Genomic DNA, 23,948 nt, shown 5'->3' with positions numbered 1-23,948 from the left:
CAGAGTACTAAAATAAACTTTAATTTGATCACCTTCTAAATGAGACGGTGAAAATTCAATTATCTGCATAAAACCCCCCCCCGTCTAAACCTTTCGTAGAGAAAGGCAATTAATTTACCCCACCAAAGGATGTGGGAAAGTGGAATTACAATATTGTAAATAGAAACATTTGATTTCCAGCCTCTCTACTGCAGATTTTTCCACCAGAAAGCCCATATGGCTCAACTTTTAATTACTTTGGCTAATGCTATATGTAGTAATTCTGTGGTGAATGCTCAAGTGTTTCATTTCTGGTTTCCATGGCAACATTACATCAGATTGCAGACAGCTGGCTCCACAGTTTTAAACCATAACAAAGTGACCAAGCCAAAGCACAAAACTATAGCTGCTTTAAAGAGATAGTACACCCCTGCCTGCCAGGGCGCTGAATGAGGAACCTAGGGGGCCGTTTGGCTTGCGAGGGAGGGTGGAGCCTCCTTCCTTCTCAGCTTCTTTTGGAACATGTGCATCTTGACACATCTGCAATGTTCTAATAGGAAAGACATGGAGCCAGCGTGGAGGACTTTTTATAACGCAGCTACATTAAAAGTGATCGGGGGGGAAAAGGGAATGCAATTAACAGCATCTGTTGATACAAACATTTCTGTACTGGCGCAAACTCAGTGTCCCCTCACTGTTTGACTTAAGCCTGTCATTGCAGGTCGGCAACAGATACTTCACTGGACCCTGAAACAACAATTCTTGTGACTCCGACGGGACAAACAAATGCTCTCCAAAAGCCGCATGGCACAGTGGTGCGGGCACAGGACAACGGGCTGTCATGTAGGTTAAACTGAACTTGCAAGGAGCAACTCGAACCCTCTGGGGATAGCTTGAGACCACGCTGAGCACAGAATTACAACTGAGCCTTCCGAAGAAACACACTCAGCTGGCTTCTCCAGCTCCAAACACCCCTCGCGGAGTCTCAATTAACAGCCACACTAAGTCGACTTATCTCCCCCCGGAGCCAGCACATAACACTGTAAGATACGTAGGCATTTCTGAAAAGCATTCTGCAACAGGAAATGTATTCGCCTGTAACATTCACACGGCCATTCCCGGTTAACCCAGCGCGGAAGCAGACACAGCCGCTTCAACTCCTAGGTCGGCTTTATCAATGGCATTAACCTTCCAGTTAAGAGAAGGCAGCGGATGGGTGGCGGCGTTATGAAAAGCGATGTGCAACGCCGTCTGAAGTCAAGTCCTCCCCAACGGGCGACTGGGCTCCAACCCCTGTGCACTCAACCCCTCGCATTCTCACTGCAGTCTCAACATAATATTCACTTTTCTCCTCCAAAAGAGATGCCTTATTTTGGGGTGAGCAGGCTAGGAAAGAATGCTCGAAGTTAGGAGGTAGGGAAGTAAACAAGGAAAGAACAAATCTAGAGAAATTTGAAAGGAAAAGAGAAAAGCACCATAGCCGGGTACAATCCGGGAGCCATCCAGGACTTTCCCCTGAAGTGACAGAAAGCGCATTCTCCCGTGTGCATGAACCATACCCAGCGAACTTACCGGCTTCGGCATTGAGCAGGCCTAAGGGGCAATTCTGAGCACGTCCGGCACCCCCACCCCCTCCTCCCCACTCTGAGAGCCGCTTCACTCTTGTTCCGTCAACTCTGATCTCAAAGCGAGGATTAGGCAACTCTGGAACACGCTCCTTTGGAGTGACATGATCAGACAGGCTCCACCGGCACAGTTAAGGATCCGAAGGGGAAGAAAAAAAAAGCGAGGACACTGGATTCAATTAGCCGCTTTTTGCTTGCCGAGTCCCCAGTTCCTTGCTAACTGCATAACTTGTAAGAAAGGCATAAGTCATCGGCTCTAAGCAAATCTTCTATTCACCACAAGGGAAAAAGGGAGTGTTGTACGTGGCAAACAATCCCTGTTTTCACTGACGAAGGCGCCCTGACCTCCCGCTGGCCTCCGGTTCCTTAATTACTGTCTATGGAATTCCAGAGCAAGAAAAAAGCATGCGAGAATCTGAGCAAATCCGGACACGGACCAACCCGGACAAGTGACTGGACTCAAAAAGATCTCTTTTGCAGATATTCTCAACAGCCCCCAAGGGGAGTAGTCGCGATTGAAAATAGACACCTTCCAACGGCTATTTTTGAAATTACGGAATTAAAACTTATGATTTTGGTTTTTCTCCTAGAGTTGTCACTTTCTTGCTGCCTCTTTCCCGACCCCTTTTTCTATTTTAACCACATGTCCATGTAAGACGGTTTCCCCATTCACTGGCGCTTCTAAAAACCGATCTTCCCCAATTGTTTCAGCGATCCTTTCGGAGCAGCTGAGTTCTCTTGTATTCTAGAAATGTGAGCACGGGGACCGTGTCACGAGATGATCATTCAGTTTTCCCAGGGGTGTCTGCGGAGCAACACGCGCATATGCTGTTACTTAAACAGAACATCATCTAAGCAAGACGGGGCTGAAAACTACTATGATGTTTCCATGTCATGGGCTCGCCAGCCATGTCTGTATTTTCAGGGCCAAATTCATTCAGGTGGGAAAGCCATAGATTCCCACTGCCAATGCACAGTAGGAGGTGCCTCTCTCACTGTGCGGGTCTTTCCTTAGGTGTTTTGCAAGGTCCCTTCTCTTGGAAGGACAACACACAACACAGACACTCCTGCTTACCATGAGGAGGTGCCAGGCTGTGCCATGGCCCGCCAGAGCTCTTGTCCTTTACCTGGGCACCTGTCCTGCTCTTTCCTTGGGGGTCCCTGTGGCATCTCTCTCTTCAGCAAGAATCCCCCACTTCCCCCAACTTTCTGCCCCAGAAATGTCTCCTCCTACCCCCTGTGGGATTTCCTGTGATTTCTCCCCGCAAGGGTTCGCCACACCTTCCCTGTTCTGCCCTAGTTCCCCATTTCACAAATCGGTTCACTGACATCCTGATTTCACATACGCTACTGTCCCCCACTGCCATCTGAGGGCCCACATGTGCCGTGAAGTATGTCCGGTGCTGCCTCGATGTGTACTTCCAACACCCATCTATACCACACGCTCCCAATTCCCGGGCGCCGTGCTAAGTACTTGGATGTACAGACGGCAAATGGGAGAGGCAGAACCCGAGGCTTCGTGGTTTTGCTCCTGCACCGCCCACCTCCACGTGGGCTTTCTTCACCCAAACTGGTAACCACACTGCATGCAACATTATGCTTAAAATTCCTTAGAACTGTCTGTAGAAGTCCTTAGTTGAATTGGCTACTTGGAAAAAATGAAGAAAATGCAGAGGTGCCATGAGAGTGGGGGTAAAGGGAAGATGGAAGCCCCAAATCTTTGGAGCAGGAACAACCTGGGATTAACTTCTAGGTCCTCCAACCAATCACTTCACTGCTATGGGTCATAATATTCCTCCACGTAAATGTGGTTGAATAACACTTATCTTTGTTTGTTGTTTCAAAAACTGTCTATGTATAATCGACAACTCGAGCTCAGTACATGCTTACTACATACTGTTACCAACAGGAACTCAAACAAGACCAGTTTCACTGCCTACAAATTGCTGTTTTAGGCGCTGTGTAAATAGCAAAGGCAAGGGGAACATGTGAAGCTAGTGATATGGCCAACACCTGAGGCGGGGTCTGAACAGTTTGATTAGATGCAAAGAAGATTCTGAACAGAATTAGGAACGCTGGAATCGGGCCCCTTAAGTCACTTGTGAACAGCGTGTGCCTTGGACATGTTTCTACCTTCTCTCATTTTTCAAACAGGCAGAGATAAGCTTCCTATGTTCCTGAGAAGATGAAAGATGACCTTGAATGTAAGTTCCAGAGCCTGGTAGGTAGCAAAGCCTCTATCAGTGTGAGATCCGTGGGAAGCTCAGCAGTAACTGTGGGGAGGGTGCAGGGAAGGACACACCTCTCGTCCCCCAGAGGCCAACTCCTCCTGTACACCCCTTTTTAACTGTCACATGGGCACACAACACAGGCTTGTCTTTCAGAAGGCAGGAAGGTCCACAGGGACAGGGACCATGTCTGTCCCCACTCCTGGTATTGCCAATGCCAGCGAAGGACCCACATACAGTGGCCCTCACTACATATGTGCGTCATCAATGTGGAATGAAGGAGTTTGACCTCTCCAGCCCCGTAGCTCCAGGCCCTTGCTGTGCATCAGAATAAACTGTGATATTTGAAGGACTAGGCTCGGCCAGGCCACCCTGGAAAGCTGCTTCGTGGAGAGAAGGTGCAATCAGTGGGGACAAATTTCATGAGGACAGGGTATTGCTGGTCTTGTGTATTGGATAGCGGCCTTGAACTTACCCAGCACATAGTAGGTGTGCAAATTTGCTGAGGACGGATTTGACTCCCACTTTAAGGATTGCTCATGAGCTCCTCAGGACAAAGTCCGAAGGCCTTATCATGAAACATGACTTTGCACGGCCAGAGCCCTACCCTTATTTCCAGTATCTCCACTATGTGAAAAGGGCCTCTCATCAAGCCTGGTTCTTACCCTCTGAGCATCTCAAACACCTAGGCTCTCACATGCCTGTGTACCTTTGCACTTGCATGTTCCCTTTCTGGAAATATCTCTGCCCATCCCCCCACCCCCTCCCTATCTTCTTTCATCCTTCAAGATTTAGTCCCACATGCCACCTCCTCTAGAAAGCCTTCCTGATTTTCCTTAGGCTATGTGGTTGTACAACAACCTAAACAGACTTTACCACAGGACTTAGCACAAAATACATTGTAATCACTGTTACTTAGCCTCTTACTAAACTTCATGAGGACACTTCATTTCTGTACCTGTATTTTAGTAATATTTATTGTTTGTTTGATTATACATGATATATATTTAATTACAGACAATTTGGGAAATGCAAAAACATGAAACAGAGACCGAGAAATCACTGTTCCCCCTACTTGAACAGAAAAATTAGTAATATTTTGGTTTATGTCCACCCACTTGTGACACACATACATACACTATACACTCTTGTGTTTCTATGTTTTTTGTTTTGTTTTTACAAAAACAATGACCTCGAGTTGTTTAGCTGCTCTCCCACCCAAGGTCACCATCAGGGTCTTCAAAGCCTCCTTCACATAAAAACACAGTGTAAACAGAAATAGAGTGCTCACTTATAACTGTGACCCTCTTTGAGCATGGTTCAAAAGGTTTTCTTTAGAGAAACCCTGAAGTCCTAAATAAATATTATAACCTGCATTTTAAAATTTTGAACATTTTCCTATGTCAAGAAATATTCAACAAAACACATTAATAATTCAATAGTAGTCAGTCATAAAATATACCCTAATTTATTTAAACAATATCCCCATCATCGGATATTTGCATGTTTCCGATTTTTCAATATTATATACAATGATCTGATGAACACTTTACTGTAGAATTTCTAAGACATCTTTCTTTTTGTAGAATAGATGATTAGATTATATGGGTAAGCGAATGGGCATATTGTTAAGTGTTTTCATACACATTAACAATTTGTTCAGACAAAGCATTGTATTGTTTTTAAATCTCAGAGTAATATAAAAAGAGTGCCCATTTCCCATACAGTTGCCCACAATGAACACTACAATATTCTTTTCCACTTAGGTAAGTAAAATAGCACCTATGTTTGTGCTGAGTAGATGTTTCCTAATAGAAATGAATGAATGAATGCAGTGAATCGAGAACGAGGTATAGAAATATGAGTAAGCTGGCTTTACATGAACTTGCAAAGTTCTTACTCTAGAACGAGAGCCCAAGAGAAATTCAGAAATGTGATTCATGTAAGTCAACTGTGTTAAATGCAAAAGAGGAACAAAGATACAGGAATGGACACGTGGAAGAGCTCACCTTCCGCTGGGAGATGGAGGTGCTTCGGTGAAGGCAAGGGCACTGGCCATGGGTTCCCTTGTTTCTATACGAGCCCAGATGTCCAGTGTTTAGGTGGCCTCGTGGCCCCACTCCTTTCTCCCCCTGACCTCACATGCCTATCTATCTGGACAGTCGAAGGAGAGTTCAGCTGGCTGTGCTGCCTTTATAAACAGCATGTGACAGCAATCAACAGCTTTAGGCCCTTCTCCTCCAAGCTGGATTTCATAATCTCTCCAACATTCCTGACCTCCTTCCACTCGGCCAAGACGTGATGCATTCAAGGTCACTCCCTACCTTGGGGGCAGCAGACTGGCTCCGGGTAGGTAAGTATGTTCAAGTTCAGCGAGGATGCGTCTAAGGTCTTGAGTGTCTGGCTGTGGCAGGGGCCTTCAGGTGTCACGTCTAGCAGGTTGGTTGTTATTCTTTTTGTTTATAAAATAATTTGTCTCCCTCTTTAAAGAAGCCAGAATTACTTTAAAAAGTGTGTATGAGTTGTCAGAGTAATAAAATATGAAACACATTGCAGGGTGGTTTTTTTAAAAAAAAATTTATTTCACAAAGGATTAAGGGAAGGACTCATCTGTTTAGTAAGAAATATTTTGCTCATTAGCTGGCTACATCATTGCCCTCTGAAATCAGATTTCTGTCAGCAGATGGGGGAAACGATGAGATTCCACCCATTTCCCAGAGGTGCAGAGTAACAGTGAAATTATTTCTCTGCAGTTTCAAAATTAACGAGTTGTCGCCAGGTCTGAAGGAAAGGGGGGGGCGGGCGGGAAGAGGGGAAAATCCCAGGATACTTTTACTTGTAAAAAGTATGAGAGAATTTGGGGAGATCTTACCCACCCCACCCCCACCCCCCAGGGGCAAAGACTTTTCAGCACTTAATTCACTTAAGAAACTGTTAAAAACTATAAAACCAAAGGAGCAGCAAATGAAAGCTACCTTCCACAATAACCTCTACTCTATTTCTTCAACTCACGAACCTGGAATTGCTTTTCATCGCCCCCAAAGAATGTTGTAACTTCCCCCACAAGGAAGAGAAAGAATGTATAGACCTCAGGAGTCCTACCGCCAGGCAAACATAGAGAAGCTGAGAATGCAGGTAAGCGCCCCCCCCCCCCATCCTGTAGGTTGCCTTGGGGCAGAGCAAATGTCTCTCCTCCTAAAAGGGGTGTGGGGAGGGGGAGGGAGGTGTAGGAAAGAAGACTGACTCTCTCTTCACTCTGTAAAACTTTGGAAGATGTTTCTGCTTGAGATTATGCCACCCTGCCCACAGGCTGGAGAACGCTGCTGTTCATATAAAAGGCGAGTTAAGGTAAGAAAGAAGGTGGGAAGGCAGTCAACAGCTCTGGAGGTCCCTCTGGTAAGAGAAGGGTAAGTGTTACCTAAATCAAGTCTATGGTGTCAGGCACACTGGAGGCTCCAGCAAAACACCAAACCCACTCATTCCCGAGGGCACAGGATTCTCACGCAGTCCATGGAAAAAGGATGATTCTGAACGGGGCTGCCAACTGGGGCAATTACACATGCGTTTGAGACTCCAGTTGCTGGAGCTGATGGAAGGTTTCATCCCAGAAGCGGTAAGTCTCCTGTGGGACGGGGTGGTGTTCGTAAGGTCACATTACTTTCACGGCATCTTGGACTGATTGATGGGTCAGGCATGATGACTTCTTGGACAGAGCTGCCAAACAACCTTGCCTAGGCACACAGCGGTGTAGAAATTGAATGGAAGGAGCCACATGGCAAGGGAGGGAGGGTGCAGATCCCAGTTCTTTTCCTCCGATCAGAATGTAGTCACCAGATCGACGCGGTCACCTGCTAAAGCTGGAGGCAGGTGGGCCGATGACATTTCCTGGAGTCTACAGCCTTAACGTAATTCTCCTTGTTTGTAGAATCAATAATAAGCAAGTTTACTTCAACTGGATTGCTTCAATAAGCTGACTTACTTTCAAATAATAGAAATCTAGGCTGAATCCTTAGAAAAGGAATCAGAATGAGAGAGGTTGTTTGTGGTTATCTAACTGCAAAACTATCAGGTCTGTGATGACTGCTGAAAACTGAACCACAAAATATCCTTCACAATGCACAAAATGAGCAACAGCCCCCCCAAATACATATACTGTATATAAATGAAAACTAGTGAAAGTAGTCTACCAAGAGCCACTAAACAAGGAAAGAAACATAAGCGAAAACATTAAACTTTAAAACTCCATGATCAAGGTAAGAAACAAAGTCCTGAAGAACAGTGGAAAAGGGCCTCACTTCTCTAATAGCCAGATGGGTGGGGATCTTGAGAATTATTTCATATACCCTCAAATCTGGAAGGAAGCAAACTGTGCGGCCTTTTTTTAAAAAAATCTTTTCTGATCTAGGAACAGTGAGAATTACTTCAAGAGAGTAATGAGTGAAAAGGAGGAAAGGCTGATCCTGATTGAAATAAAGTCTCTAGAAATTCACCAGGAACTGCAGAAATGAATTAAGGCAGGCTGGCTATGTCCTGCCCATTCCCCTAGCCCTAAACTAAGCAGCTTGAATCATGAAACAGTTCGTTTAACAAAATCTCAGGTGAGAGAAAGCAGAGCCCAGGTGTCCCAGTGAGCTTTCCTCCTTCCCTGGCCATTACTCCATGCTACAGCAGTAACAAACATAAATGGACCACAAAATAAAGCCCTCCACTGGAGCTTGGAAGAAAGAAAAACAATCTATTGTCAGATAACATGGCAAAAAGGTCAGAAAAGCAGTCCTCAGTATATCAGCACAGATAGAAAATCTGATCCAAGTCACGCAGGCATGAAAGGCATGACAACTATTCAAGCGAACTAGAGCAAGGAGGAAAGAAAAACAGAAAAACTCGAAGACCTTATCTTTTGATCCCACCCCTCTATCACAAAAAATATAATTTGAGGAATGGAAAGAAATTCCTAACAGTTGTTTCACTATAAAATAATTTAATGAGAACGTAAATTCAATGAAATGAGACCTCAAAGGCAAGATGACTATATATTTAAAAATTGCAGTCATGAGAAAATAGAGAACCAAAAGAACCAATTACAGCCAATTTCACTTAAATTTGTAAATAAGAGTGAGCAAAAAATAGTATCTAGAAGTCAAAATACAGATACAGAAGAAAGCTGGATTATTTAAATCCGCTTTCTCCTATGACCCAAGTTTGAAGATGTACCCAGCTCTTTACCTAGGCTTTGGCCTGCTGCTCCCTCTGTCTGACACACGTTCCTCCCACGTCTCCTGGTGAGCTCTTACAGGTTTCAGCCACCTTCTCCGGGAAGGCTTCCACCCTCCCTTGCCCCCTCCCAGGGGCGTAATGGGCTTTCCCTGTGTACTTACTGCACTACATAGAAATATCCCAGTTAACACCCCACTCACACTATCCATGTGTGTATCTCTTCTTAAACACAAGCTCCCTGTGTATAGGGACCGGCATGTCGTAGGTACTGAATCAATGTACAAATAAAAGAATGTTTAAGATGACATTCTTTCACCTACACTCTGGATCAGAAGTGCAAGGTAAGAAGTGTCCTATTAGGAGCTAAACATGCAATGCTGTTAGCATTATACTAGTAATAGTACAGTCAACATTAGGACATCAGAGGGTGCGGGCTGGTACAAAGAGGGAAAGGAACAGGGACAGAGAAGAGACCAAGGGGATGCTTCTACAGAAATTATTTTGCGAATAATTTGAATGTGGTTGCTAAAATACTGCTTTTCAAATGAATGTCACTGTCTGATGACTGACTATAGTGCTAAGTTTTGATATAATGGGTAACTGTGGTGACTTAAAATTCAAATGGACCCGAAAGGGACGGGCAGGCTGTGATTTCAATAAGTTACCTTAGGTCGGGGAGGCCCTTAGTCAGGATCCTACTCATGAACCACAATAGGGCTTGGGTATCTCTCCGACCCATCCATTATCTAAGATTTGTCATTAGGGCAAATGATTTAAGGACGAATTAACATGTGATGAATCAACAGCATTAAACAAGTGATCAAAATCCTCTCCTACTGCCAACCTCCCTGAGGTAGACTCCCAAGAGCAAAGTAAGAAATTGGCATTGCAAATCTACATGCCAAACCTTAATCCAGATTCTGTTACAAACATGTGCACTTAGATACAATCAGCTAGCAGGGGAAATGCGGTATATCCTGTTTGCTATTCGGGTACTAGGTTGAACAAATGAAATTGCCGTTTTTATAGTTTAAAAGCTAGTATCTCCAGTTTCACATGGCCCAACCTACTATGAGAAACAACAGACCAGAGTGTATCAAAAGCTACCTAAAATTAAAAATTTTTCAAAAATAGGTTCCCTCAGCCCTGGCCAGTGTGGCTCAGTGGTTAGAGAGTGTGCCACACACTGAAGAGTCTCAGGTTCGATTCCCCATCAAGGGCATGTACCTGGGTTTTGGGTTCACTCCCTGCCCCTAGCCGGGGCAAGGGTGAGAGGCAACCAGTTGATGTGTCTCTCTCATGGATGCTTCCCTCCCTCCCTTCCTCTCCGCCCCCACTATCTCTGAAAGGCAATGGGAAGAATATCCTCATGTGAGGATTAAAAAAAGAAAAGCTGCCCTCAGATTACGTAGTGCCTGAGTATTTTGTCATTACTTATTTTTGTTCGTGTGGCCTTTGGTATGTGGAGGAGGGACTGCAGGCAGCACTCTCAACTCCCTTTAACTGTACAAACCAGGGGAGACACAGATGTACCTGGTTTGCCAGGTGCAAAGAGCCAAATTTCCAGTTATTTCCAGGGCTGCCCTGAGAGTGCCCTGCAACATACCAGGTATGGAAGCCCAGACCCACACTCAGTGAGACCGACCGCCTTATTAGCACTAGATGACCCTAGATTATTTCAGTACAATTAACAGCGGATTCTTTCCAAACAGCACTCCTGAGGACAAATGTGCTTCCTGAAGTCGTACCAGCCCCATCCCTAAACCTGCTTACACAACACCACCTTCTGAAACGAAATAAACTGATTATGTGATCGGTGAAAGCATAACCAAGTAACATGCACCATTCGCATTAAGCTTCTGACAACTCTAGCCTATCTGCTGTTAAGTATGAGCATTGCTACCATGCTAATGCCATGTACAAAAGCAGCACTTTTACGGAATAACAGTTACGGGAAAGGTAGAATATCTTCACGTGGCGTAACAGAAGCCAGTACTCATTGGGTCCTTTGTGCCATTTTATCGCATCTTTGCAACAGCCATATGGCATAAATACACTTGTTGCTGTTTTCCAGATGGGGAAACAGAGGCACAAAGAGATGACACATTTTGCCCACAGATGCAGAGTTAACAGACGGCAGAGCAGGGATCTGAACCCGACCTCTGACTCAAGTCCGTGGGCTTAACCAGCCCCTCGCCTGCCCTTACTGGGCAAACGCCTGGCTCTCCTGAGGCCAGAGCCGCCTTCTCGTCGAACTCTGCTTAAATATGATGATCCTAAAGACTCACCACAAACACAGGCCCCAAACTTTGGCCCTTGTCCCAGGGCGAAGGCTGGGAATGGGAGGGTGGTATGGAATACATGACAAGTCAGCTAAGCAGTGCTTCTCAGCCAGCTTATAGCCAGTTAGAACAAATTCATTTTTCTCAGAAGGCTTGGCTGTGTATATTGTTCTGGTGGAATGATTCTGCCTCTCACTCTCACCATAAGCTGCAGGTCAAAAGACTCATTACTTTTACTCTTCTAAAGAGAACTTTAATACCCCCTTATATCACTATCATTTTAGTATCAAAATCACTTTTATTAAAATTAAGAGTAGTATTTCCTCCTGTACATTCCTACCCAGCCGATTTTTTTTTTTTTAAATTATAGAAAGTATCCGTTGAAGTCTGAGTAATCCCCTGAAGGCTTCAAGTATGCATTAAAAACTAGAATCAATAAAAGTTACTTTTAACATAGCTGCATTTAGAAAGATTGAGAAAAGTGTTCATTATTAGAGCCCAATGTAGCAAAGCGTAGTATAAAGAACTGCTGACCTCTGTCCCACGGACACAGGATAGAAATGCCCTCTGACAAATTATTGCTAGGTCATATTTCTCTCTTTCTCCTGGTCATGTTACAAGTCAAATGAGTAAAGCTTTTTCTCTGTTCAAGAAATAAAGAGGCAGCTCTGGTCTGTATGGCTCAGTTGGATGAGTGTCATGCTGTGCACCAAGAGGTCAGCAGTTCAATTCCTGGTTAGGGCACATGCCTGGGTTGCAGGCTCAATCCCCAGGAGGGGGCGTACAGAAGGCGACCCATGATGTTTCTCTCTCTCCCTCTCCCTTCCCCTCTCTAAAATCAATAAAAACATATTTTAAAAGTTATTTTTTTAAAAAAGAAAGAGCCCAGCCGGGCGTGGCTCAGCGGTTGAGCATCGACCTAGGATCCAGGCGATCAGGGTTCGATTCCTGGTCAGGGCACATGCCCGGGTTGCAGGCTCGATCAATGACTCTCTCATCATTGATGTTTCTATCTCTCTCTCTCCCTCTCCCTTCCCTCTCTGAAATCAATAAAGATATATTTTAAAAAAATTAAAATAGAAAAAGAGCCAGAGCATACCTCTAACCACCCTGAGTTTAGTCCTAGCTAATGTAACCATCACAGCTTCAACAAGCAGAACCATTTTCTAGCCCCAAACAAAACTGACCTCCCCTATTGGAATCCCTTGAAGCTGAAACCCATAACATAAGAGCTATGGAAAATATATTCTCTAGCAAAAGAGATATTTTTAAAAAACCATTAAAAAGTTTATTCAGAAATGTAAGCTATTTTTATGTAAATTTACCCTCTTCAATTTTCTTACAAAACACGATTAATGTAAGAGCCTAAAAGTAGAAAGAAGGTCAACCGTTTTCGTGGAGATACCTTTGCTGAACCTGTAATGCCAACTCTAACACTGTGGTGCATACGTGAATCTTCCCATAAGTTATACAACCAGTAAATATTCACTCAAAGTCAGCAAGAATATGAATACCACATATTTTTTCATTTGCTGAGAATATCTAAGGTGGAAGAAAATTTTGTATATTCATCATGTGTTGTCATTTTTAAAAAGTCTTCATTAGGGATCAGATGTCCCTGAATGGAGAAAGCTAATGCTTTTTGGTTTGTATTGTCTTTTGATACCTTTGAAATATAAAAATAAAACTTCTGATAAGTTTTATTTTATGGACATTGTCTAGAAGTTCACCCTAGTAAAAGACACATACTCAAAATAAACACATTAAGAATAGCCAATCTTTTCAAAATCCAGTTCAGCCCAGAACATCTAACAAGCGCACCGTGGACACAGGGACAACCCGCAGAGAAGCAGAAGGACACACCACTCTGCTCCCCAAGGGGCACCCTGTGAGCACCAGTTCTGTTCTCCACAGTCTCTAGTAAGTGACTGAACCGCTAGCTTTTTCTTTGGCCGTAACAGAAACTGAGACATTCACTACAAAAACCACCAAAAAAGTAATTTTGTGGCAGGCTCTCCTGGCTTTCAGCTAGTTATCTCTTAGGAAGTTCTAGGTTAGATTAGGCTATGGTTAGGTTAGGTTAGATTAGGCTATGGCAAGCTTTCCTACCAAAACACTGAACTGAAACCTCTCGCTTATAGACAACGGCTGCTATCGAGGCAGGTGAAACGACTCCCTAAACCTAAGTAAAATCTGTCAGCCAGCAAGACACAAGTTTATGGTTTATAATTTTAGAAAGCCCCCAAAGGTTTAACAATCCTGCATTATGCCACCCAAAACACCTCATATATGGGGATATTTTAGTTGAGACTTTGAAAATCCTCAATCAAGGAAACACTTAAAATAGTACTTTGTAAAAAGTGGGAGAAGTGGCTGCCTGGTGTTCTCTCTGTTACCCAAAACTTTAAACATAGTTCATTCAATCCCATGGCTCCCCTGTATCTCAAACCAGGTTAGTGGCAAAGATGTATTTAGAGCTGGAATGAAAGGCTATAAAGAGATGCACACATGGACTAAGGTATTATTATAACACTGCAGTTATGATACTATTATAGCATCCTTCCCATAGGTCTTTTCCAATGCTGAATTTCCCCAAATGCAAAAGTGATCAGTTATGAAAGGGCTCGCTTTACAAAATAACTCAGCCACAAAATATTTCACCACGGTTGCTTCCTCTTACCGAAGAGCTCCAGCTACACACACACAATTCCAATTTTTTCTGGAGCATATTTCAGATAAAGTGAAACAACTGAACGGGACCAAAATAGATGTTTGCTGTTGGCCTCTCACAGTTTTAGTGCTTTACTGGCCTTACTGATGCTTCAGTCTTTTTCTTTAGAAGTTTTATGTTTTAAAAGATAATTTAAATAGCATCATGATAAAATAATTTACAATTTGACATTTTTTGGAAAGCTAGTTCCCCACTGCATGTATTTTCATTAGTATTTAAGCACCAGGTAAAGATCACCAACTCTTAAGTACCAATTCTGTAGAAACACAAAAACTATGATTTACTAAAACTTATGCCTTGAGAAAAACGAAAGTATAAACCCCAAAGATGGAGAGCACAATTTCTTCAAGCATTTTCTTAACCAGAAGGTAAACTGAACCTCAAGCAAGGCACAACGCTGAAAGCTTAAAATGAGAACTCTTATAACCTTCTCCCTGCGGGGGGCAAATGAAAACAAAATCTACCGAAATAAAATGAAAAAAATATTAAAATAACCTTTCAGATATTTAACAAGGAATCAAGTGAAGTGCTCGACCAGAGATTCTTTTTTTAACAACTCGAACACTCACAACAGAAGTTTATTATTAATGAAAAGCAGCAGAGAACCGATTCTCTTCTGGCAAAGAGAAAGCTATTTTTCATTTCCCTTGGTAACTATCTTTAGTACTTTACCCTCTTGGAAACCAGGAATGTGAACATGGATTTATTGTGAAGCAACACGCAATTATCTCATGCCAGTTATGGGGGTGGGGGAGCCTATGAAATCCATGCAAATAAAATCCTAAAGCGGGACGGACATCAATATAGGCATTGAGGTCTGGTGACAAAGGCCTTATGATCCCCGAAACTTCATGGCCTGGGCATTCCCAACTACGGCCAGTGGGCTATTTACATCTCAGTGCAGAAAAGAATTGATAGAAAACTGAAAAAACTCTGACTCTCCCACAAAAGATAATCAGAGCGCCTAACCCATGGCGGCCGCAGTAGGACACAGGGGGAATTATCCGAAATTAATTACTCTGCTATCAGGCAAATCTCGAATAATTGAGAAGGAATACTTTGGATGGAGTTTCTTGCTGAGTTTCCACAAAAACACAGGACAGACTAAGATCAGGGTAAGTGGGGTGAGTGTCATGTGCACCAGGATTATAATCAAGTTCAAGCAAACTTCAGTGCCAATGGTAGATGGCTGTAGTAAAGAATAGCGTGACTGGAAGTGGCCAGAGGTGTCTGCAGAAAGTCAGCCAGCAAAATACACGAGGTAAATCATATGGCTTCAGAAAACTCTCCCCATTGCTGAGTAGCCTGTCTCTACAGTAGCCTGTCTATTTAACATGGAATCAAAAGTCTTTCAAATTAATCATCTTTTGGGGAGTTTTTCCCTACATCCCTCAGCGTAAAGGGAAATCACCCTTTAGAGCGTCTGGAAGATGGTGCTGAACTGGAGGGAGCACATGGTATTCCCAGCCCTCTGTCCCACTAGGACCTGCTGGCTTTATTTCTGAGCCATCAATGAAGAAACAGTTCCCTAAAAAGCTAATAGTGGAAGTGTGCACATGGCATCTTGAGTCCATGTGGGGGCGTTTCAACCTCTGCCCTGAGGTGTGTGTACGCCACGTCAGGGCAGGCCTGTCCCTTTTGCCTTCATTTCACCTTTGGACCCCGAATGTCTAGCGCTATGCCTGGTACCCAGCAAGCACTTTGTAGCTGTCCCCTAAAGGAGCCAAGAACTACACAAGGAATGAAACGTGCACCCTTTAAGAAGAACCCATTTCATTCTGACAGTTTGTATCAGGTGATGGTTCTGATTCACCCCCTGAAAGGAATCAATAAACCAATACTTAATAATGCTCTCGTAGCAACTCGTTCAAAATACTCAATTTATAGTAACTTCTTCCTAAATGAGACCAGCCTCTCTCCTGGCCATCTCAGTGTGGGGTTTTCCGACAGTCCTGGTTCTCTGAATGGACAGTCTTATCACCCCTCCCTTGACTCAGATGCTGTTAACCAGGACAGTGCGCAGTGAGTCTCATGCTAAAGGACCCACTGCAGCAGTAGGGTCTTTGTGTTCTTCCCGAGCTCAGTCTGACTCACATCGGTCCTGAGTTACTGTACTTTTTCTTCACAATTCCTTAGGTTCATGATTTATATTTATACTGTTAGTCTTTGTGAGTTGGGGATAAGGGACCCCAAAAGGCACACTGAAAACCACGGGAGTGGTTCTTTTGATGACCTCGTAGTCCCAGGACACGCTGCAGGCTAGCGTATAACACATTTATTATCATAAATGGCAACGTCTCGGTCTCTTTCACACAAGAGCCACCCAGGCAAGGCTTCCAAATTAATCATCTTTTAGGGAGTTTTCTTAGCTGCCATGGAAATCTGGTGCTTGATTCCAGAAATCATGGAACAGAAGGTAGCAGGAGAGTTCTATTTATTTCCGATAAGCCCTCATTTGTTGCTTAGATGCAAACAAAGGCAAAGGCCGAGCCTGTAATTGCAAAACGTAAAACAGGTTCTAAAGCAGCCAGGAAGGATGAACATTCAACTATAACTCTGTTCACTGATCATTTTCACACACGCTGCATGCGGTGCACACTGAGCTAGGCACTCACTGGAGACTCAGTAACACAGCACGCAGTGCTCGCTCGGGGAGCTCAGTGTCCTAGGAGGTGGAAATGCACAGTAAGTCCCGGGAAGCTAGGGTAACTTTCAGCTTCATGTGTAAAGCTAGTTTTGCAAAAAGCACAGAACAGGAGGCAATCAGCTATAGGTGAGGAAGTTTAAGGAAGTTTCAGAGGAGGTGGGAGGGGGCTTCACCTTGCAGGATGCATAGATTTTTCACCCAGAACAAATGGAAGGAATGCATTTTAGGCAGAGGGAATTGCATGAATGAAATCAGAGAGTGTGGAAATACATGCAGGGTCCAATGTGGCTGGAGTGGAGACTATTGGGGGAGGGGGTGACAGATGAGAGCGGAGAAATTGATTAAAGCAAGATCACATCCCATCTTGAGTGTGCCAAAAATTTTGGAATGTGTCTGACAGAACCGGAAAACAGTCAGGCTTTTTTCAAAACACAGGATTGCAAGAAAAGAGGTATGTTTTAGAAATATGACTGGCTGTATAGAGCCCAGATAGAAGACAAGAGGCTGAAGACAAGAAGGTACAGTTGCTTCCAAATTTTAAGGAGCAGATGACCTAACAAACTAAACTACTCCATAACAGAAGACTTCATGGTTTGATGACGACACATGAAACGTAGGCTTGAAACTCTGGAATTTTACTTCCTAGTTTAGGAAGCAATATTTTGATCACATTAAAACAGCATGAAAAAGAGACATCCAAAATAGAAAATAAAAAGTAAAAATCTCTGTTCACAGATGACATAATCTTATTTGTAGAAAGCCCTAAAGATTCAACACCCCCCCCGACATACACAAAAATTGTTAAATAAACAAATTTAGCAAAGTTGCAGGATACAAAGTCAACATGCGAAAATCAGTTCCATTTTTATACAGTAGCACTGAACAATTCACAAAGGAAGTAAGAAAAAAATTTCACTTATAACAGCATCAGTGGTTGAGCATCAACCCATGAACCAGGAGGTGACAGTTCAATTCCCGGTCAAGGCACAAGCCTATGTTTTAGGCTAGATCGCCAGTAAGGGGCGCGCAGGAGGCAGCCGATCAATGACTCTCTCATCACTGATGTTTCTCTCTCTCTCTCTCCTTCTCCCTGAAATCAATAAAAACGTATTTAAAAGAAAAAAAAAATGCTCCAAGAGAAAGCAAACTTACATTGCAGTTTGATGAGCCATCAAATGTGGGGTAAGAACCTTCTGGCCAGTCGGCAGAGTCCAAGGCAGCTGACTGCCGGTGCTGGGCCTCATACTCCTTGAGCTGCCACGAGAGGAAATAGAAGATTGAGATGGAAATAATGGCCAGCGCTGTCTACTAAGCAGCAGAGAGGACACTGGTACCTTCTTGGTGCCACTGTTGGTGACAAAGTGCCAGCCAAAGACAAGCTTCTCAAAACCAGAAGACCTGTGGGTTTTCATCTAAATTAAACCAACAGACACACCGACTCTTTGAACTGTCTTCTATATCCCAAAAAGAACCTTGATGTCCCCCCTCCAACATCAAAACTCATCTTTCACAGTTCAACTTAAGTTCTCAAACAAGACTTGTCTGTAGTCCGGCCTCTGAATTACCTCTCTTTGTAGAAGACACAGTGCGGTGGTAGACTATGAACATTTGAGCAAAACCAAGATGGAAGCCTGAAATTGATCTTTAAAAATCACTCGCTTTTCTTGTTCTAAATGGTTTCCAGTTGCCATTTCAATGTTATTACCCACTAAATACACTGGGATTTATTGGAGACCCTTGTGGATGAGAGGACAAGAAAGGGATCCAGAACATGTGCAGAGACATTTAAAGCCAGCGTTCAGAAACTAGGTTTCTACTTTTTTGAAAAACACAGAAAGACAAGTGAAACAGTATAGAAAATTAGCAAATTTAACATGGTAGAATTAGATGAAGGATCTTTCAACATGGCAAATGTAAGTTCCACATGTATTTTCATAAAATGCGTAGAAGTTTAACTCTGTATATAATAGAATGAAGTCACTGTATTAAAATTCTACTATGAAGCAGTTTTTATATATGATTTTAAGACACTGACCAACTCATGTTCCATGAATAAAGCCACCATCAACCAGGAACATCGGGCCTGACAGCGCAGGAGATGGTGTCACACTGCCCTCAATCACTGGGACTGTGGATACGGCAATGCCACTGAACTGACAATGTCCTTCCAGCACCTTTCCAAAGCATTACTCTACTATGAAATTCTTTTCTGTGCACATGTGACAGGAGATGGACCAGAAGGAGGCAGACAGTGTTTATTAATGGGCAAGAGCTTAGCTACGGAACCAAACACTGGCGGAGGGCCCTTGGACAAATTATTAACCCCTCCGAGACTCAGCTCCTCCATCAGAAAAATGGGGATGACACTAAGTCCATCTCACAAGATTGTACCTGAATTAAGATATTACAGCAAAGCTCTTAGCACACTGCACCTAATGCTATTATTATAGCATTATCATCACTCTGTGGTTTCAGAGAAATGAGAGCTCGAAGCTTGCTTGCATCCACTCTGGGTATTTGCACTTCTGCTATTAGGGGTACTAATCTCATTTTAATCTTTCTAGTACTTTAGGGCATTAGTATTGTTCTAATCTTTGTAGTATGTTTACATTATATACTAGAATGCTCTTTCCTTCCAGACATACTGGTGTCTGTGTTGCTACATTCTCACTGTGTTATTGGAACAGCAGCCCGCTGAGCAATGGGGTCATCACTTGTTTCCTCCAGGTCTATGCTCTGCTTTTATACTCAACCTGAGCTCTGACTCCTAGGAGCCACTAAATAAGCTTCCCCTTTAAAAACAAGTCAAATTCCTAATTAATCAATCATAAACAGAATTCATGTTTTTCTTCTGCTATCTGTCCATTCCATCATTTACTTTGGGGCCCAAGAGCACCTCTGTTTCTTCTGACACAGATTTAAATCTGTGCTGTATCCAAATTTGCCACTTATTTTTATAATTAACTTAAGTGTAACAGGCTATGTGTTTTATTAGAGGTCCTATTACAAAACTCAATCTCTAAAATTTATAAAGTACATTTTACCACCTGGTTTTATTTATATAATTATATTCTGACATTCCATTCTGCTCCAGAAGTTTTGATTTAAATATAATTTTATAAAGGAAAGGCAACAGATAATTTCTTTTTTTAAAAAAATGTCTTTACTGATTCGAGAGAGAAGGGAGAGGGAGAGAGAGATAGAAACATCAATGATGAGAGAGTCATTGATCGGCTGCCTCCTGCATGCCCCCGGCTGGGGACCGAGCCCACAACCCGGGCATGTGCCCTGACCGGGAATCGAACCTCGATCTCCTGGATCCTAGGTTGATGCTCAACCGCTGAGCTACACCAGCCGGGCGGCAACTAATAATTTCATTTGAGAATATAAGTACTTTAAAGCACATTTATAGAGTTTTAGTTGAATTCCCAAGTTTTTAGAATAATGACATTTTAATGTGTGCATGACAGTGTCTCCGTCTGAGGAGGAAATATTCCCTCACATCCTATTTTTCCTAGTCTCGTAGTTTTCTTATACTTGAAGTCTATGACATAATTCTTGGAGAGAATGTCCATCTTTAGTAGAGTAATGCTTATTCTATCTTAAAGACCTTTAGGGAGAGATATTCTAAAATGTTCCCATTTCTAAGAGTGCTTATTGTAAAGAACATTTGTATTATATCGCCTCTAAATCCCCTCCAGCTGCAATTTTAACTCATTTCCTTTTATTCTGCCCTCAGTTGAGATTAAAACAAAATAAAACACTCTTCAGTACCTCCTTAAGATGTACTGTTTAATAATCCCTCATATACTTGAGAAAAGTGATTAAACTCTTTTCTGCTGCTCTGAGATAAATCCTTTCCGATTTTACCCCATGGGACCTATTAAAAGAGAACCTCAATCACTTTGTGGCTCTCCATGAGCCTCCTAATTGTCCACATCACATGACTGATGTTCAGTAGCTGCTACAAGGAAACAGTTCAAAACGGTCTTCAGGTTCCCAGTTTACAGTGTTATACCAGATGCCCGCACTCCCTTTACGAAACTGTTCACCTATCCCGTGCTCTGGAGAGCTATCCATGCGTGGCTGACAAGGAGCCGTCTCCCCAGAGATGCCCAGAAGACTGCTCCCTGCTCCCCATCAGTGTGCAGCCTCTTTTTCTCTGGCAGGACAAGTTCTATAATGTAATTCACCTTCCAGGGTTCCCTACTCCCTAAGGAAATCAGGCTGAGGCCAGGCTTCTCCTGAAATCCCATCTCTGTCCAGCTTCTCTACCTCTCCGGCTTCCCTCTCTCACTTAGAAGTTTCTCCTGAAAGCTATCCTTCGATAAATCATGTGCATAAGAATCGTCTCAGCTCGGGTTCTAGGAACCTGATGTAAACACCGGCATTAAGACAAGTTCCCAATGCCAAACGTCATTGGGTCAGTGACAAACATCAAGGACTTAACTATTTCCTATAGACAGTTCCCCCAGTTAAAATGTCAATGGACATATTTCTCTACGACACAGCTCCATCACTGCTGACATCTTCACACCAAAACAACAGTGTTCCCTTTCATCCAAAGCTTTCAAGTGAGTTTATTTCATACTCTCCCATCCTCACTCACACACCATAAAAACTACCCAGATAAATGAATAACCTGTGGTTTCCAAATGTTTCATGGGCTTTCTAAACTCTCCAGAACTAATCCAAGATTTGACCCTACACTTACCTGCCAAGAGCACCTGGAAGTTGTGTTATTTAGAATACACCAATTATCTAGATCCCCCTAAACAATTTTTTTTTTTTTTTACTAATGAGCTTGATTTCCTTAAAGCACATATATTGAGTACCTATCAAAAATTAGAAAGCATTTGAAATTCCACTAGATTTGATGAAACTATCCAGTTATTCAGTTAATAAAATATAAAAAAACATAAGTGAAGCTGCTCTTTTTAAATTACACACTCAAAAAAATATACCCACTGTGAGTTGTTTCATAAACTTCATTTTGTTCAAACGCTAGTGCAGCTTACAGCGGTGTTTCTGATACTGGCTCCTTGCAGCCCTTCCACTTTGATCTTGGTTTCTTTTGCTAACTGGGTTTTCAGGGATATGAATCATGGCCACAGTGCGAACATATCCATCACTGAGATGGAATTCATATAAACAAAGCATCGTGGACCAACCTGTCTCATTGGAACATAGCCGAAATTTTCCCCAATACAAAAGTGTACTGGGGGATACACCCAGCTCCAAACGGCACATGGACAAACGTCTCTCCTGATGCTGGGTGATTCTATCAGGATCAAAGTCTACGCATGGTCTTCAAGTCTCTGGCAGAGGGAGAAACACCCCCCTGACGTCCTGGAGGTCTAGGTGTTTTTTGTAATTGATTTCAGAGAGAGCAAGGGGGAGGGGTGCAGACCAAACATCGGTTTACAGCGGCCCGACCCTCTGGGAGTGGGAGGAGGCCCTCAGGCAGTGAACCGAGCAGCGCGCTCACCCTCGCCAGCGCTTCCTCGATGGTGATCATCTTCTCTTTCACCATCATCATCAGCTGGATCCTCTCCTCGTCGCTCATCGTTATCTCGCTCGCAACGTAGCCCACGTCTTCTCCTAAGGATTAAAGACAGATGTCACCAGGAACGAACACACGAAAAGACCCACGCCACAATGCCCACCGTGAAAGCCCCCCACCGGGCCCGAGGCTGAATGTGGGTGCGGCGGGCAGGGGACGGCACAGGCCACGCTGCAGGAAGCCAGGGAGCCCTTGTCATCGGGAAACTGGCACCAAGAACGCGTGAACGGTGCCACGAAATGAAGCCTCCAAAAGGATCGGGGCGTCTGTGACAGAGGATCTGGTGGAGGAGTTTGGGAAGAAATCCCACGGACCACGAGTAGGAGGTGGGCAGAGACCTAATTAGAAAACCCAGAAAGAGCAGACGGGCATCCGAGGCTCCTTCGCCTGAGGGTTCCCTATGCCCTTCCATCGTGACTATGAATGAGAGGAAAATACTTTGGGAAAGAGTGGGAGGGATGCCTCTGCTGTGACAGAGAGGCCACGGAGCCAGCTGCCGTGAGGCCTGGGAAGCCCCGGATTCCTGCTGGGCTATCTGACGGTCGTTCCTCAGGGGATGGGTGCAAATACCTAAAACCACGGGCATGAGCTGAAGCACTGGGTCCCTGGGAGGAAGGTGCTACCTATGGATCTATCCGAAAGTGTCACTGGCATAAATGTTTCCAAACTGCGAGAGGAACTCAACTTCCAGCTCGAAACCGAAGGCAGCCAGGACCGCGGAGGGAAGCAGAATCCCGTTAGGTTTCCTTGAAAGAGTTTCCCCGGGAAGTGAAGAGCCTGCCGGCGCCGCCACCATCTGTGAGCCACGCTGGCCTGCGCGCCTCTGCTCAGCGCCCGGGAAAGCGGCTGTCATGGGCACACTGGGAACGAGCCCTCGTCTAGCCCCTCATCTTTCTCCCTCTGCCCTGTCTTCCCCCCACGTACCTCACCAGCTTCGGGGTCATTAGGAGGCTCGGCTACGGCTTAATTCGCCCTTGGTGTCCAGGGACGGAGGAAGAGAGGCGGGCTGCGCACTTGTAGGAGCCCTTCAGCCCGGACCTACCTCGCAATTTCAGTCCCCCTGTGCTTCCCTAACCTCATTTCCATCCCGTAATCCATCAGTCCAGAGCCACCACTCAGGTTCCCTCCGCCGCTCGCCTCCTTGCACGGGAAGAGTAACAGTGTGCCGGGCGAGGGGGGAGCCTGCTGGGGTGATTCATTTTCCCATCTGTGTCACCTCCAGGGGGTGGAGGGGGTGGCGGCGAGTTGGCTGGGTTTTAAAATAAATCCACTAGAGCTGGTTAACTGCCCGCTCCCTCCCTCCATCCCTGTCTCTCTTGCTCTTTTCTCTTCCTTTCTAAATGAGACGCTGTTAGGATCCAAGGTCTACTTTGAATCGCAAGTGACTCTGGGCGTGCACCAGAGGAAAAGCTGAGAATGTTTAAGAATAACTCTCTTTACGCAGGACGGATCTAAAAAATAACGCCTGAAGCTGCCAGAGAAGCCAGGTGGCTGCTGGCGTGCACGGTGCCTGCGTCCGCTTTTCTCCTTTCCATGTGTATGAAGAAGTGGAAAAGCCTTCGGAACAGGGCGGGACACTGAGACGCTATCAAAGGAATCAAGCAATGTCGCCGGTGAGCAACTAAAAATATGCGTCCAATGATAACCTTAGTCAGCAGGGCTGGAGGCTGGAAGTG

The 23,948-nt window shown here is 44.1% G+C and overlaps 1 protein-coding gene across 3 annotated transcripts in view; it reads right to left on the bottom strand.

Moving 5' to 3' along the window:
• The window catches only part of SASH1 (SAM and SH3 domain containing 1), a 209,502-nt gene that overhangs the window by 39,112 nt on the left and 146,442 nt on the right, over positions 1-23,948 (bottom strand). For 2 of the 3 annotated variants that reach the window (XM_081139979.1, XM_081139978.1), the window contains exons 7-8: positions 22,198-22,310; positions 17,862-17,963 (exon numbers count right to left, since the gene is read on the bottom strand). In XM_081139979.1, the coding sequence (XP_080996105.1) occupies positions 17,862-17,963; positions 22,198-22,310 (215 nt within the window). Of the gene's footprint in view, positions 1-1,551; positions 1,621-17,861; positions 17,964-22,197; positions 22,311-23,948 lie in introns of those variants that run through there. The other variant, XM_081139980.1, reaches the window with a different exon arrangement.

This window comes from Miniopterus schreibersii (assembly GCF_964146895.1).
Source record: "Miniopterus schreibersii genome assembly, chromosome: 6".
Taxonomy (NCBI): domain Eukaryota; kingdom Metazoa; phylum Chordata; class Mammalia; order Chiroptera; family Miniopteridae; genus Miniopterus; species Miniopterus schreibersii.
Note: the sequence above shows the minus strand (reverse complement) of the source record. Positions and strands in the feature narration are given on the sequence as shown.